Here is a 17,182-nt window from a genome sequence, read left to right as displayed (position 1 = left end):
TCTAAGCACTGAAAGAGAGGAGGCTTTGGAGTGTCTTCAACTGGTTGATGATACACCACTTGCTTCTCTCCTTCTAGGAGCTGGAACATACACGACCTCTTCACTGAGTACAAAGACTGCAAGCACCTCGGACCCTCCCAATATATGTAAAGTGAAACCACAACAATTGCAGACAAGCAGCCTAGCTTCTGCAAGCCACTTTTCCCAGCTGAGCTGCATGCCATCCCTCATTGCCCAACAACAGCAGAGTCCCCAGGTCTATGTGTCTCAGTCTGCAGCAGGTAATGGTGTTTGACTGAGAAACCACATGTCTGCTTTTTTGGAGTTTTGAAGTTTGAGAGTTGAATTTCATTCTGAATTTATCTGTAGTAAAGGCAGAACGATGGAGAAGCTTTTATAAGCAAATATTCACTCACTTAATCTACATATGCAAGTGATAGCAATAATGTTATGTTTTTAGCTTAGTGAGGGAAGTGAGTTTCTTGCTCCTCGATATACCATTTTTCTATTTCAGAATTTTAAATCACTATTTAAGACCAAGAATGACTTAGTGTTGGTGATTTTAATAAGGTGCCACAGTAGTTTAGGGTCATGGCATTTTTCTTCCAAGAAAATCCTACATATAGTTAACCTAAATTCCATGAAGCATGTTCTTTCCCTTCCTTTTGGCCAGAATTTGTTTTGTCCACAAAGAATAATGTGGGTATGCAAAACTGATAGATTCTGACAGGGGTGAATTGATACCTAAGAAAAAAATACCACACTTATTCTGCACCAAGCTGTTGCATTCAAACTCTGGTAGTTGTACTGGGAAGTACTGACAGTGGCTGCATCTGTAACTCTTGGTGAAAATTTGTCTAGCAAGGGAATGCTTGGAAGTTGATACTAATTGTATTTCTCTTCTTGAGGCACTGCAGCTCAAATTCCAGCTTTTTATATGGATACAAGTCACCTGTTCAACACCCAACATGCACGTTTGGCACCACCATCTTTGGCCCAGCAGCAAGGCTTTCAACCAGGACTTTCTCAGGTATTCGGGCATTTCTTTTATCTTCCTTTCTTCTCCATCCCTGCTCTGCTGAGTGGCACATAGGGGCAGGCAAGAGTGGGAAGATTCTGCAAAAAAAAAACCAAAATATACCTATTTTTGCTGCTTCATACTCATGCCTGTGGATGGTATTCAATCTCTCCTTCTCTTGATTCAAAAGAATTGTCATAAAAAGCTTTCGCTCATTGTGAATATGTGCTTGCACATTAAGTATACAATGTGCTTGTATGATTGTGTTAAGACGAGTTTATTCAATTTAATGGCTTCTTTTTGCAGCCTGCTTCAGTACAGCAGATCCCCATCCCCATCTATGCACCTCTGCAAGGGCAGCATCAAGCTCAGCTGAGTTTAGGAGCAGCACCAGCTGTGTCACAAGCTCAGGAGTTGTTCAACTCCTCTTTACAGCCTTACAGGTAAGTAGCGTATGTGAATTGATTTGCTTTTTGGGTGGCAGAATTCATAGAACCCATTTCCTTGCAGATATATTTTGTGTTCTATGGCTACTTCATCTTTCTGTCCTTCCCTCCCAAAATCCTTTAGTCTGTTGATCTGCATAAGAACTCCATACACAGATTAGCTGGTTTGTGTGTACAAGTGGAGCTGTGAAATTCTGGGTTCAGAAGTTATTGGTGATATTTGTATCTTGAGGAAGCCAGGCTAAAAAGCTGAAAATATAATCCGTTTTAAATACTTGATTAAAAAAAAAGTGGTTGGGGGGGGGGAGAAGTCTGACCCTTTAATTCAGCATTTTGTTTATTTTCTGATCAAACCAACATTGGAATCTAGAAACAGTTAGAAATCCTAATTTGAACCCCATAGGTAACCCCAGATGCACTGGGGATAGCAGATCATGTTTTAGAATAAATATTTTTTGTTTGCTACAAAAGATAATGAGAAGATGAGTGTATCTCAGATGGCACTGGATTTGTCTGTATGTAAATCTGCATACAGTTTTCCACTGTAAACTATTCCAAAGCTTCCGTGTTATTCCCATCAAAATTTATTCACATTTGAGAAAACTTTTTGCAAAAGTGGTTAGAGGTTTTTGCCTGTGCATTTAGAAAAGCCTGCTGCTTGTGATGTAGAAAGCTGAAGCCAAACTAAGTAGACTTAGAGGAATCTCCCTTGTATCCTGAATCCCTTTAACCTTTAATCTCTTTGTCCTGTGTACTTGAAGTGCTTTTTGTACTGGGTGAATCGGACTAAATGTTTGTCCTTCCAGAGCTGACAGAAATGGTTGCAAACAATTGGCTAGCTGCAGAAACACAATCAGTCTGGCATGCAGTCCAGATTAAATAAATGCTTCTGCCTGATCTGATCATGCACACACCCAGTACTAATGGAGTTTCGGGTTGTGCTATTTGAGGGGACTAATACCTTTCCCACATCTTTAAAGATACAGGGAAAGATGAGCTGTAGAGGTTACTGGTTTAAAACAGATAAATGTGTAGGTAGATGCATATATAAAACACATGAAAATTTGTCTACTTTGAAGACAGTATTTGCATTCAATTTAGGAAAGTTTTTTTCCAGTGCTTATAATTAAAATTGTACAATTATAAGAGTGGTGTGTGACTTAAGGTACAGAATGGAATTAAGCTGGATGTTCTGTAAGGCAAGCACAAGGTTGTTACACATAACAGGTTAATAGGGCTAGCGTTACGCTCGTACATATCAACCAGGTTCTCGGTGAAAGGCATTTTTACATGGAAAACACTGTCCTTTGAGATAAGAGTTTAAGCAACTCACAAAACTCTTATTTGATTCTCTGATGTGAAGGTGGCTATTCAGCTGACTTAAGGGAGAGGTTTGAAGAAATACTTCCCAGTGGACTAAAACAACCTCTCTGTTGTGGTGCTTTGCTGTTCTATTTTTGGTCTTTGTTTTTTAAACTGCAACTTTCCTATGGTGATGACAAAGCAACTGAATATCTAGTTAAAATTAAAGGCTTTGGTGTCTATCTGTGTTCCATTTTTGAAGCCAGAACATTCATTTGGAAACTACAGTTGTCAACATCCAGTAACTTAACTTGTAAGTAAGTACTAAAGGTCAGGCTTCGGAGATCTATGAAGCCAAGAGTACAAAAGCAATTTGCTTTATGACTAAGTGGGACTGCTAACGTGATACTTTCACACTGACCTACCTTATAGTGCGTGAAGTAAGAACTAGTAGTTAGTGTATATTACAATATAGTCAAATCATGGAAAAAATACTTTAGCTTGGTGTGTATAAGGGTATAAATAAAAAAGCCTGGTTATTCTTCATGTGGTCTTTAGTGTCTATTATTTTGCTGCCTGCAGAATAAAAAAAAAAATTGCATCACTCTCTAGTAAAAATTTGGCCAATCAGGTTTTCTAATTGTGTTTAAACAATATAACTCACGGTCTTAAATTTCTGATGGTTCATTGTTGAACTCTTAGCTTTTATACGTAATGGTCCAATCTATTGCAGGTCTCAGCAAGCTTTTATGCAGAGTGGTTTGTCTCAGCCATCACCAGTAGTTCTGTCTGGTACAGCCTTACACAACTTCCCGACAGTACAACACCAGGAGCTTGCAAAGGCACAGTCAAGCTTGGCATTTCAGCAGACTTCTAATACACAACCTATTCCAATCTTATATGAACATCAACTTAGTCAAGCTTCAGGACTGGGAGGCTCTCAGCTTCTCGATACACACATTCTCCAGGTAGGAAATAGCCAAAAATGCAAAACTTCTGCAGTGGTTTGATAAAAAATAATGCAATAATAAAGTATTGCCTGCTTCTGTAATAGTTATGTGGTGGTTGAAGTGACAGAAAACTTGATACACTTGGAAGATAATGTTCTTTTAGTTTCATAAAGGTACATTAGAATAATCTCTTAATTGAGGATTGTTCTCCAGAATACAGGAATCCTTGCACTTGTGTCACCATTGGAGCTCTTTGTTTGGTTTCTGTTATTGTAGATGGCAAAGGGCTATTCCACCATTTGCAAATCAGAGCTTTATTACAATCTGAAACATTCAGGTTCTCATATTTCTGTGCTGTTACTGCACTACTGTGTCACTGTCTCAGTTATAAGAATTAAGTATTATCTTAATCATTATATTAAGTATTGTTAAGTATCTTGGAATTAAGTATTCTTAATGTTGTTTTTCACTCTTCCCAGGCCAGAGCTACGCTCACCCAGGCTTCAAATCTGTATTCTGGGCAAGTTCAACAGCCTGGCCAGAGCAATTTCTACAACACTGCCCAGTCTCCCAGTGCTCTCCAGCAGGTAAACTGTGGCATGGTAAATTTCCTAAATTGTATTCTTCTTAAAAGCATGTTGTTGGTGATGGTTTGGGTAGGTTATAGGAGAGGAGGTTTCAGAGGATCATTAATTCTTCTAAACTGCAAGAATTAAAAACTGATAGTGGTAGGGAATTACTGCATCAGCACTGCAAAATTGAGTTACTGAGAAGCTGAATGGCCTGCAAGTTCATCATGATAGTGTTTGTCTATGGTCTCCTTCTCTTAAGTGTTACACTTTGCAGTGACAAGCAAAGATGTAGTTTGCACAATGCTGTTGCTAATTGATTGAGGCATGCACTGCCTTCCTGGGTTCAAATATTGGTGGTGTAAGGAGCCGAGTAAACTGCAGGGTGCTTCGTGCAGCCCAGTTGTTAACACCCAAGTTTCACTGAGTTGAAAAGTCAGACCTGCCACACGCAGAGGTCAAACATGTAGAAAACAACTGAGAAGTGGGCAGATGAATGATCAAACAAGCAAAACAGGACAGCTGGCTCAGTAACGTGCATCAGGAGATTTGTAAAATAGCTCCAGTGGAATTCCTTTGTGAGAGATCTGTTAATTTGCTAGGTGCAGATGTTGTCATATTTACAGTATGCTGTCTAGTGGCTTCCATCTTCTGGTTCAAATTTTGATTTTTAAGTGGCTTTGGAGAGGGGAAAAAAAAGCTGTAGTAGGCTCCTTAGTACATGAGAAGTTACCAAAACAGATGTCTAGAAAAGAAAGGGTATTTAAAAATTGGGTCTAATCTGTTGAAAATAGAGCACAGTTTTAAGGGCGTTCTGGAAATGTTTGTTTTTAATGTGTTCAAATATGATTCTCTATACTTGAAAATTTTTCATCATTCAGAGCAGAACCTTGCTAAGTCTTTCACATCTGGAGAGTGTCATATCATACATAGTCTTGTAGTCACGCAGTATATTCAGGTTTGAGACTGGTAGTCTAACAACTAAATGCAATTATTCCTGCCAGTCAAGTCACTGTGGTATTTTCACATGCTTATCCATTGATCTTTAAGATCCCTCCCAACCCAAACTACTCTGTTTCTATAAGACATCAAGCCATTTACCCTGTATATGACTGAAATCACAGAACTAGTAAAGAAAGATAAATGATGGCCCTTGTGTATATGTTACTGGTGATTCTATACTTCTTTTTTCCCCCAGGTAACAGTACCTTTACCAGGATCACAACTTTCTTTGCCCAACTTTGGATCCACAGCACAGCCACTTATTGCCCTACCCCAGTCTTTACAACCACCACTACAGCACACACCACCGCAAGCACAGGCTCAAAACCTAAGCAGACCTGCACAAGTAACCCAGCCTTTCAGAGGATTAATCCCAGCAGGAACTCAGCACAGCATGATAGCTGCGACTGGAAAGGTACTCATATGGATAAATCTGCAGTACAAAAATTAATATGAAGTGTGGCTGTTCGCTATTCTGTAGAACCAGCATGGCAACCTGTGATGACATTTGCATTTAGAAAACATTCTTTGACCTTAAAAGTTAGAGAGGGGAAAACAGGAAAGCCAGCCAAGATTAGTTCCTTAGTGACCGAGTGTATGCATCTTGTGAAGGCTTAGCTGAGTTTTGTTTGTGGCTGGCTTGCTCCTAGTCAAATTGCACTGCAGGAATACTTTGATAATGGCTTTGTGGACTAGTAGAGTATTTCATGTAGGGCACCATACAGAAAGATGTACAAAAGGAATTTTTAAAGCATCATCACAGAGTCAGAGCTGTTTTTTCATTCTGGTCGTGCTTCTGTCTGTCAATGTTTGTTTATAGTCTAATACTGGAGTAGTCTAATACTGAAGCAAACTGAGATTTCATTTGTGCTTCCAAACTGGCAGATGCATTGACTGCATTTGTAATGCTGCCACCTGCTGCATGAATTGGTTCTATAGTGTACCTGTTGCTCTAACAGGGTAGCTGTAATCTTTACTAATGCTGTCTTGTTCTCCGTGTAAATAAGTATCCCAGAGAATTCCTGTCAGGTAGCTGTGGTGAAAATTATCACAAGAGAAGCTTGTGCATCTGTGTGTAGATAATTCTAGAGGCAGGAAGTTATCCCCTCTACTTTTGTAAGGACATGGCATGGAAACTCGTCTTTCTGATGCAACAGACTGAAGTTTTATGGACTTCAGTGGACTTTGTATTAGCAGTGACCTTAAAATAGAACTAAATTCTTCTGCTTTCTGAGGTTCTGCTTTTCTGAATAGCGTCACAAGGTACATAATGAGAACACGGAACATAATGTGCAGAGGCTGGTCTTTTAGCAGAAGAAAACTTGCCTTGAGTGACAGCTCTAGCAAGGGGATAACACTGAAACGGTGCTGGAAACTTGAATACTACAAGGGAATTTTCTCCTTTATGTGGAGCCTCTGTGGCAGCTGTTAATAAAGAGATGTGTAGAGCTGCCATTCAATCATGAGGTCTCTTAGATGCAATTTCAGATTTGCAGGCACATGGAATTTTTGGGTAGTGTGCAGCACCACGCATTTGTGACACTTTCAGGTAGTGCTGATAACATTGTATATGAACACATCCAAGCTTTCTGTCAGGTGTAGCAAGATCTTTCCCTGGAGCAGGAAGTCATCTGGCTCTAGAGCTACTCTTGAAATACTTAGAGCTTGTGGCCTGGATTTCAGGGTACAGTTGCTATTGCTTCAGCAAGAAATGAGGAAGTTAAGGTGGGATGGTGGGATTTTCCCTCAGGTGCCTTTGCTGCTGTTAGGGGTTCCGTCTTGTTCCTGCTAAAGGTTGCTAAACGAGAACAAAACTTTGACTTACCACTGTTATTATGCTTTATAGTTGTGTGTGGAAGGATGCTGTTCCTGAGACTAATTTATTCTATTGACTGTATCTGCAAAATAACATGCAAGATCCATTGTTCCATTTAGAGTCTGAGGATTTTCTATGTGAATGACTTCTTTGCTGTGCTTTTGCTTTTTTTGCTTGTTTTCTAGAGCTTGTTTATGTTATTCAGCTCTTCCTTTCAGCATTTTTCAGGTTTGTAGTTAAGTATTTTCATGTGGTTTCTGAGGTGGGAGAGAAAACTTGAACTCTAAACTGTTCAAATTTTTCTTTACTCTTATTGAATGAACACATTAATTGCTGTGCTTTTCAGATATCAGAAATGGAACTGAAGGCATTTGGAGGTGGTATTGATGTTAAACCTGGAACACCACCGGTGTCTGGCAGAAGTACTACTCCAACATCCAGTCCCTTCCGGTAAGTCTCTTTTCAAGTTTGAATTTCTTGAAATCAGATCTGGAAAATTGACCTAGTCATACATGAGCAGCCAGCTCTGAAAAGTGTGGGATGAGGGGCTTCTAATGCAAAATACAGTGTTTAATCTGAACTTAAAAGGAGCATGCTCCTAAGGTATGTGTCATCGCATCCCCACTGCATTCAGCCAGAAAAATAAAGCTCTGAAATAAGGCATTAAAAATATTTTGCAATTAAATTGAACAAAACAGATCAACTAAAAATGACCTAAAAGACTGAAGACTGGGTAGAGAAGATGTACTTTGGAGTAGAACTATTAAGACTGCTTAACTCCCCTGAGTGTAATGATAACTGCAGTGTTCAAAGTTGAAAAAAAAACAAAAAGCACCTGAGCAGTAGTTCTTGCAGCAGTTCTGTTATAGGAAACAAAGGTGCAAGATCTAAGCTTCTCATGATTGAAATTACGTGGTTGGTGGGTTTACTTGATTAATTGACAAAATAGATTGACTTCTCATATGCAGAATGTACCTCTTAGTGAACTTACTGAGATGCTTGTGGGTGAAGTTGAACGGGCTGAAGGAACTTAAAAGTGGAGCTAGGTAGTTCTGTTCTTGAAAACTGCACTCCCATGCGTGGTAACTATATTTCGTTGACTTTCAGTGTAGCAGGCTGAAAGCGTTCTGGCTTTTCTAGTGAGGCAGAAATTAGTTTGAACTCCTGCATGCAATCCTGACTTCTTGCCTGCAACATTTCACATAAGAAAAAAATAAAGGAGTGAGGAAGATGGTGGTCTGTGTCTTGTAGAAACGTCTCACGTAGAATCTCTGAGATGCAGCTGAAGTGAGATGTACCATAAGTTTTGGTGTTAAGTGTGAAGGTACTGGGAAGATGCAGAAAAACATAATAGAGCTCAAAAGTTCCAACTAAAAACTAAACAGAAGCTTGTGAAATGTTGTGTATACTGAGTTTAGCTGCCTTCCTTGTCAGTGTCGTCCTGCTGCTCATTTTACATTGTGTTTTGCCCACATGCTCTGCACAAGAGCTCTCTGCAAGTCAGCCTCCATTTTTAAAGAAGGCTGTTCACTCTTTCCTCCTGAGTGCTGTTGAGTGTCCTTCCCCCAAATAATCTTTCAAGCTTCGTTGAATTCACAGTGATTCCTCACGTCTTAGAAGTTAGAATGGAGGGACTCTCAGCCAAATAAAGTACTTAGAGAGCATTTTCTGTAGAACCCTGGAAATTTGCTCAAACACATCTTTAAAACATTTGCCAGCACGTCAGAGTGGAAGCAGCTGCACATTGCAGTTAAATGCCTGTTGTGACAAGCTCAGAGCCCGACAGCAGTGTAAAGGGGTAGGACTGAGCAAAAGGTAGCAGAAATGGGAAGGAGTACACACTTGAGCAGTAGTTGTATTGTAGTACTTTGAGGAAAGGTCTTTCATATAGACATTAACCTACAGCCTTTCCATATCCTAAATGTTTCTTTTATGTTTTCTCTTTGTTTTCTTAATAGCCTTAAGCTCTGGGTTTGTTTCAATTTGAACTGACAGTACATCCAGAAAATCTGATACCTGCTTCTCTAAGAGATTTCCCCCACTCCAAGCTGCTTTTTAAGTTGCAACTAATGATAGAAACATGCTTCGTTTGAGAGCAATGTGACTCTAACTGTTGTCTTTCTTCAGGGCCAGTTCTACAAGTCCTAACAATCAGTCCAATAAAATGAACAGCATTGTCTACCAGAAGCAGTTCCAGTCAGCAGCTGCTGCTGTGAGAATGACCCAGCCATTTCCTGCACAGTTTGCACCACAGGTAGGCAGCTGGTGGCTTCCTGCAGGCAAATCTTACTCTGTATAACTCAGTGACTTCTCAACTTTGCTGTGTTTCTTCAGGTTTTATCACAGGGAGGTGCACAATGAAATCCTTTTTAAAAAAAGAAATGTGTGAAGAAACTGATTTCAAGATCAAGGCAAAAATACCTTCTGGTCTTTCTAACTAGTAGTGCAGATTTTGTGGTAGGTTTAATTGGAGAGTTCTGTGTGTGCCAAGGAATCTGTTAGTAGCTGTGAATGATGTCAGTTCTTGTGCTGGCTGTCCAGGGAGTGCAGCTTTACAAGGGTGCTGCGTCCCGGTTGTGGGTGACTGTAGCCAGGCTGCTAGGGAGACATAGCCTCTGTTAAAATGTAGGATATTTCTCTCTAGGCTTTAACATTTGAGTGTCTGACTGCAGAGCTTAAGGTTTGATTTTCTTGGATTGCAACTAGCAGAAACTACCTAGACTTTTCAGCACTGCCTTTCTCTAGTGACTCCTCCACTGCCTTGCCTGGGTCTTCTCCCTTATTATTTATAATGTCTAAGTTGTCAGTAATACTTGAAGGCACAGCAGCACTATAGTGCTGTTTTGTCCTGGAATTTAAGCATGGCCTCTCAACATAAAAGCCTGTTTTCTTGACATCGGTTTGACAGCAGAGCAGGCATTTTTTTTTCCCCTATAAGATGATGCCAACATGCAATCTAGTTGGCAGTTTTCTAATTGTTAAATGTCTCTTTTTGTTGTTTTTCCCCCACTTAGATCCTCTCTCAGCCTAACCTGCTCCCTCCATTGGTAAGAGCCCCATATACTAACACCTTCCCAGCGCCTGTTCAGAGGCTGCCAATAGTACTGCATAGTCAGATGCCGTCTCAGATGATCACAGGCCTTATGAGCCACCCTCGCTTACCGCATGTGGCCAGAGGTCTTTGTGGATCAGTGTCTGGAGCCAGAGGCAGTCAGGCCCAGGCTGCGATGAAGGCTGAACAAGACATGAAGGTTAGTATTTGAACTGCAGTGCTGCTAACACCAGCTCAGTCTTGACGGCTTGTAGGGCAGGAATGTGTCTGCAAATCATGTCTTAATTCAAATGCCTCTGGAGCCAAAGCCAGTAGCCGGGCCTCCAACAGCTGAACATAGACCTTTTCTAAACCTTGTTTTGTTTTTCATTTTTCTATTAATAAGAACCAGAGACTAAAAGAATGATTAGGGAGTTTCCTTTCTCAAATGCTCCCGTGGTGAGTGGCTGTGAAGCAGCTGCCGCTGCCCAAGGCCATCTGACAACTGCATTTTTGAATGAGCGATGAAGCCCATGAACTTGAGTGCTAGCTGTCATTTCACATCTCCCCCAAGTCTGAGCAGCGGTATGAACCCTCGTGTTCCAGCCAGACTTGCTTCTAGCTTAGTCTGCTAATTCTTTTCCTGGTGAGTTGCAGTGCCTGTGATAAGTCTCTCTAACAGAATGCAATGGCGTGGTACGTTCTGCAGAAGAGGTGGCTGCATTTTGGTAGCAGGCAGTGAGTCACGTATCTTGTTAGAGTGCGCTGGGACCCTTAAGGATGAGGCAAGCTCTTCTTACAAGGCAGAGACTGCAGTACAGGGGTTCTGCATAGAGACAGTGTACGCTTAGCTCATCTAGCTGTTTTCTGCAGAATAAGCTGCTTATGTAGATGAATGGTGCCCTGGAGCTCCCTTCGTGCTATCATTGTCCACAGCTCGTGTGGGGAGGTATAAAGTGAAAGAGTTTGCTGCTTCTGATGAATTCTGGTTGTAGGAGTTAATTACTCCCCTTTAAATAGGCCAAACATCTTAGAATTCTTCTACCACCACTTGATACCTAGCAGATGATGTTTTTACGGTATTGTCTTGAGTCTGTATTACAAACAGGATCTAACCTGTCATAGCAAATACAGACATGCAGTCCGGCTTTCTGAATCTCCCTGCAAGTGCTGTTCAGAAGAATGTAAGTTACTTTGTCATGCTTGGTTGCCTGTGATCAAATCATCCAGCTTTTTACCCTTAACCTCAGGGGATATCTGAAATTACACAAAGGATTTCAGGTGTCTGTCTGGCTTCAGTAAAACCAGACTGTAGTTGCAGTTTGGCATGCCAGTGTTCACAGATTGGTTTTCTATTCTGTTATTGGTCTGGCTACTTGAAGCAACTAGACATTATCAAAACCAAGACCTCATGTTCTGGGCTTTGGCTATTTTTTCCTCTCCAGTTTCCTCTAAGATGCTTAAAACACAGAGAGGTACATGGGTTCTGGTTGTCTGTGTGGTGGTTGGTGTTCCTTGTATAAAATAGGTCTTAGTCTTTAAAAGTCATTTAACTACTTCCAGAAGGTTGAACTGGTAGCACAGCTCCTGCTTTACCCACGTCTGTGCTGGGGAGGAGAGCCAAGTGTTTGGTCTGAAGCATCTGGTGTGTGCAGCTCTTGACTGACATGTGGAAGGTCCAGCATAAGAGTGCAGCTTTAACGCATGGTCATGAAGGCTGAACTTAACAAGTGCAAGTCAAGGTTACTGGTGCGATCAGAAGGGATTTGGAGAAAGCCAGGCAATGGTTTGTGCTTCCCAGGATGAGAACCTGCTTTGAGTTGGAAACAGACACAGCTTCAGCTACATGTAGCACAGATTTGAGTCAGATTCATTTGCATTGGCACTGCAGGCTCCAAAGTCTGTGTCCAGAGCAATGGGGAAAATTTGGCTGCTCAGAGACTCTGCTTCTCTCCCCCAGCCTCATGCTCTGAGCTTCCTGAGTGCAGGGGCTGGATGAAGGACAGCTGATGTGGCCCTCGGTGCCTGTGTGGCTGGGTAGTGTTGGAGCTCAGATGTGTTCGGATCCTGCCTGACACTGTGCAGTGAAACTTCAGTTTGTACTCTTTCAGGGCTGTTTGTACTTTTGGGTTCTGTAATGCTAGTTAACAGCATAAAAAGATGCGAGGTAATGATTGAAACTTGTTCTTGGTTCTCTCCTGTGGATGTGACAATTATGAAGAGCAAGGGAAGCCGAGGCACGGTGTTACACTGGTGCTGAGGAGCCAGGTGCCCTGATGTGTTGGTATCTGGGAAGGAACTGGATAGACACTGCCATTCTGGCAAAACCTGGTCAAGGTGGCCAGTCCTTTCATTTAGGAATTACTTTTGTGAAGTCACTTTTATTCCTGTGCCCATCTCTTCAGTAAATATATTTTCTCCCTTTCTTAAGGCAAAGCAGAGAGCAGAGGTACTTCAGTCCACCCAGAGATTCTTTTCTGAGCAGCAGCAGAGCAAACCGATAGGAGGCAAAGCGCAAAAAGTGGATGAGAACGGGAGCAAACCCTCCGAGGCGATTGCTGACTCTTCAGGAGTCTGCCAGGACAAAGCAGAGGAGAAGCCTGCCCCCGCACCTCCTGCAGCAACAAAGCCTGTTAGAACTGGACCGATCAAACCTCAGGCAATCAAAACCGAAGAAACAAAATCTTAGAGGCTGTTGTTTCTTGGAGGTGGGGGGGAGAGGGGAGGATGGGGGAGATGGCGGCAGCAGCATGAATTTGTAGCCCTAAGGATGAGACAGCAGTCCTCTCTCCCTGCAGGGCTCTTAACTACATAAAGGGACATAGAAGCTGTCAGCAGTTATGAATTTAAACTGCTGTGTATCCAGCTGAGCTTCTAGGCTCTTTGGGCTTCTTATTTCCTGTGACAGCATGAAGACCGCTTTCGATAGTGTGCACGTTTCACACGTGTGCGCATGTTTTGGCTTACACACCTGTATGCTTCCCAGCCTGAAAGCTGAGAAATAGCACAGCGAGGAAGAAGGCGGTTGGGGAGGCATGTTCCTAGCTGACGAGATGAATACTCTTACTTTCTTCTGATCTTCAGCTGCTATTTATCTTTTTATAAACTCATGAGTATGAGAACATGCAGATCTGAAAATGGTGCTGGGCCAAGTAATGTGCATTAAGTTTGTAGTGACTTAAGGAGCTCCCGTGTTGTACTAAACAGAGGGATTCACATAGCTGGCAGAATCTCCTTTAACATGTGACGTGTAACGTAGCACAAAGGGTAACGTGGCAGCGTTGAATTCCCTCTGAAGGCAGTGCTTTGCTGGCTGCTGCTTCTTGGATGACAATATACTGTATCTAGATCACAATATGAAAATGCTACTTGGCCACCTGTGTTCTCTACACCCACTCCCTCAGTTGTTCACCTCTGGAGTTGAAAGGTTAATTGCATCAATAGTCCCAGTTATTCTGTTCACCTCTGTCCAGCTATCTTTATATGAAGCGAGTGATCTTTAAACGGTTTCCAGCTTATGTCTGTATACAGCGATGAGCACTTAGAGCTGTGCCACAAGAATAAAAGAAACCTTGTTGGATTAAAGAGAATCTTATCTAAAAGGTGCATTCTTTATATCGGAGCTGCGTCGCACCACTTCCCTGCCCACAGTGTGCTGGAACGTAGAATCAAGTCAGATAATGCCTTTTTAATTGTATCCTCTAGTATTATAGCTGTAGGACAGTACTGTATGATACTTCTGTGAATGTAAGATATCCTGTACCTGCTTATGATATGTAGTAGTGACTGTGCTATACTGGAGCTGTTTTTAATAATGTTATTCTAGAGGTTTTTTTCCAGACAATGATTGAAAAGCTAATAAAAAGCACCAGGTACCACATCAGTAGCAGAACTTGCTGGTTTTTTTCTGGGATTTTTTTTTTGTTACTTATTTTTTTTGGAAAGAAGAGTGAGTTGAAAGTCTAATGTGTATAATTTTGTTCAGATGACTGCAGAGGCTGGAGAGGCTGTTGCTGCTATTGATGCCTAGTGAATCGCTCTTGGTTATCTTTTTATATAAATATATATATAATTTGAATTTTTGGAAACTAGCTGTGATGTCAACTTTGGAAAAGAAAAAAAAAAAAGTATCCCACTTGTAGTGTGAGTTGGCATTGTACAGAAATTAACAGCCATATTGGTCTAGAAATGTTAAACTTAATTTTTTTTCCATTTGTACAGGGGTAACGCACTGTATTAAATATGTACGGTCTTATTTACATGGGTTTGATTACAGAAACTAATAAAGTATTCTCTAAATAAAGTATCCTGGTAATCTCATGATTAGCAGTGTGCTGCAGGATGTGAGGAGAGAGCCCAAACGTCACGTGCCAGGCGAAGAGTGCATTCTGCAGCTTAGGAAAGCAGGAGGGCCAGAGAGAAACTGAGTTTGAAACGGCTCTTTTGGTGGCTTCCCTCTGCTCTTACTGCTCCTGATCCTGTTCTCCAGTGAAGATCTCAGGTGCCACGGCTTCCATGGAGCTCTGCAAGGAGCCTGCTGCTTGCATCTGCAGGACTTAACGTCGCTGGTGAGCTGCTCAATGTTGGAGAGTCACGATGCTTTGTTGGGAGAAGATCTGCTTGTCATAGGAGACATGGATTTAGCCAGCTGGCTGCTCTCACCTCAGCTCGTGCTGGAAGCAAGATGTGCCAGTTCCCTGCAGGGGAAGTGAAGCAGGGAGCTTCCCTCTGCTGCTGCTCAGCCCTCCAGCACTGCTCCCTTCCCAGCTCACTGCTGCGTGGCCAGAAGGAAGGAAAATGGCCAAGCCACCAGTTCACACCATACAATTACTGACCTTTTTCTTCCTCGCACACCCTGAAGCACAGGGCTTAGTGAGGGATCGAACACCTTAGCAGCCCTTCAGCTGCAGGTGATTGCTGAACAGTGTAGCTGGAGGCAGTATAAGGGAAAGGCAGCTGCTCCCTGCTGGCCACCAGAGGGTACACTGTTCATAGCAGATGTCCAGGACCTCTTTTTTTCCCATTTCTATCTCAGGGCAGAGAAACAATTCTGCCCTGAGAAAAAGGAGCTGGCTAGCTCTATCCCTCCAAAGGGCAGACATGGTAAAGAGCCAGACATGGGAAACAGCCTCCACTGTTAGGCAAGGGGCTGCAGGTTGGGGCTGTGCTTTGGGGGCAGTGGAGGAGCTGGAGCTCTGTCCTGCTGGTGTCAGTTCTTCTACAGGAAACCCCCTTGAATTGCAGCAGTGTGGGTTAGATCAAGGTGCTGTAACCTGCAGCTGGAACCGTGTGCAGAACTGACTCCTGAGTAGGTAACACTGCAGATAAAGTGCTGCTTTTATGGGAGAAGGACAAGCACAGCTACAGTAAGCACTTGGGGGAATGAGGAAGAAGGTGGGAGAAATGAGTGTCTGTTTTCTGCTGGCTCATTTTAGAGGGACTCCAAAACTGGGAAAGTAGTTGACTGAGCTATTGAATTTCAGGGGAGTTCTGAAAAGATTGATCTTCAGTTCTCTGATAAAGCCAAAATCAGTTCCATTTCCCCACATCAGCAGTGGGAACGTGCTGAACTTTTGGATGCTTCTTGTGCTGAGCAGAACGAGGACAGTTTTTCTGTTGGAACTTAAATCAAAAACATTGAAGAGTTCAGTGTGCTATTTTGATGCACGCTCTCCAAAATAGCCTGGGCCCTCCTTCCTTGCCTTTGAGGGCAGGTGAAGCATGCAGTCAGATGCCCCGCTGGGCTTTTTGTCTTGGAGTGGGGCTTGGTGTGTAATCCCAGCTCTAGGGTTCTCTCTGGCTGTCAGGAACAATTGCATGGGAAGTCCCATGAACTGAGGAGCTATTTCATTTGGAGAACTCACTGTTTTTTTTAATTAGGTCCTGTCTATGGAAAGACCATCACTGTTCTGAAAGACAGGAGCAGAGGGTTGGTGTGAGTGGGGCCGGAGCCAGCAGCCCTGCTCAGCTCAACCTTTCTGCTGGGCTCTGGGAGGGAAGGGAATCTCTGGGCTTGCTTTGAATAGCCTGCTAAGTCAATCTGTGTATTTACTGCTGTTCAGCTCAAGCCTGGCTTTCTGGAAATCCTGTGTACCTTGGCTTGTCTTCATTTATTTTCTTAGTCAATTAAACGACGGACTTCCCAGCCTGAAAAGCCCCCGGTGCTGGCAGGGAACGGGAGGTGTGAATTCCTGGGCTCGGTCCGTCTGGTCCTGGTGCCGCTCCCTGAGCTCCGCAGCTCATGGGAACAAACCGTCCCTTCATCCCCAGTGGGGAGGAGCAGGCACACATGGGCCCCTCCACCCCAACTGTGGCCCTGGGCTCCTGCAATGCCTCTCACCTCAGCTATGGGTGAGTCCCCGCAGACAGCCAAAGTCAGGCTGGATGGGCTCTGAGCACCTGATGGAGTTGTGGGCGTCCCCGTTCATCGCAGGGGAGCGGGACCAGATGGCCCTTAAGGGTCCCTTCCACCTCAGTTCTATCTCCACCAGGCCATTCACCCCCAGCATGGGTTTCAGAGTGAGGCAGAGGGCCGGCTGCCCCAGGGGTACGGACAGCAGTTCCCCAAGGCCAGGAGTGCTGTGATGGACTGAAGTTTATTACTGGTAGCTGTGCCTACATTGTGTCCCCTCAGCCTGCCGGCTCAGCTCTCGGCCCTCATACAGCGCCCAGCAGGTGTGCAGGGCGGGCATGGGGCTGCGGTCGATGGCGGGGTTGTTGCACTGCACTGTTGGGAGCCACGGGTAGGCCTCAGCCCTGGGCTCGGGCTCCCTCAGGGCAACGGCGGGCTGCTCCTTGACACAGGCCTGCATATGGAGCCGGGCGCTCTGCAGCAAGCAGGTGTTGCAGGCCTCGCAGCACTCGGGCTCCACGGAGGGGGCACTGGAGGCTCCCAGCTCCTCCCGCAGCTCCTCCTGCAGCTCCAGCTCCTCATCCCTGGAGAAGGTGGCGTGGCTGATGGAGAGTGGGGGGATGTGCTGCCGGTCCACCTCGCCGTAGTCCTGCAGTGAAGTGGCCGCCAGCTGCGGGGTGACGCAGAGGTGGCAGG

At 43.6% G+C, this 17,182-nt stretch overlaps 1 protein-coding gene across 31 annotated transcripts in view; it reads left to right on the top strand.

Annotated features, from left to right (window-relative positions):
• Nucleotides 1-14,437, top strand: part of PRRC2C (proline rich coiled-coil 2C) — a 66,943-nt gene extending 52,506 nt beyond the window's left edge. For 8 of the 31 annotated variants that reach the window (XM_046944341.1, XM_046944362.1, XM_046944349.1 and 5 more), the window contains 9 exons: nucleotides 78-281; nucleotides 909-1,030; nucleotides 1,325-1,461; nucleotides 3,500-3,734; nucleotides 4,196-4,318; nucleotides 5,484-5,702; nucleotides 7,450-7,553; nucleotides 9,231-9,357; nucleotides 12,566-14,437. In XM_046944341.1, coding sequence (XP_046800297.1) covers nucleotides 78-281; nucleotides 909-1,030; nucleotides 1,325-1,461; nucleotides 3,500-3,734; nucleotides 4,196-4,318; nucleotides 5,484-5,702; nucleotides 7,450-7,553; nucleotides 9,231-9,357; nucleotides 12,566-12,823 — 1,529 coding nt within the window. In that variant the 3' untranslated portion in view covers nucleotides 12,824-14,437. Of the gene's footprint in view, nucleotides 1-77; nucleotides 282-908; nucleotides 1,031-1,324; nucleotides 1,462-3,499; nucleotides 3,735-4,195; nucleotides 4,319-5,483; nucleotides 5,703-7,449; nucleotides 7,554-9,230; nucleotides 9,358-10,117; nucleotides 12,539-12,565 lie in introns of those variants that run through there. The other 23 variants (XM_046944353.1, XM_046944359.1, XM_046944354.1 and 20 more) reach the window with 11 other exon arrangements.
• The last annotated feature ends 2,745 nt before the right edge of the window (nucleotides 14,438-17,182 follow it).

The sequence above is a fragment of the Gallus gallus genome, chromosome 8, assembly GCF_016699485.2.
Source record: "Gallus gallus isolate bGalGal1 chromosome 8, bGalGal1.mat.broiler.GRCg7b, whole genome shotgun sequence".
Lineage (NCBI taxonomy): Eukaryota > Metazoa > Chordata > Aves > Galliformes > Phasianidae > Gallus > Gallus gallus.
This window is presented reverse-complemented; position numbering and strand designations above follow the sequence as displayed.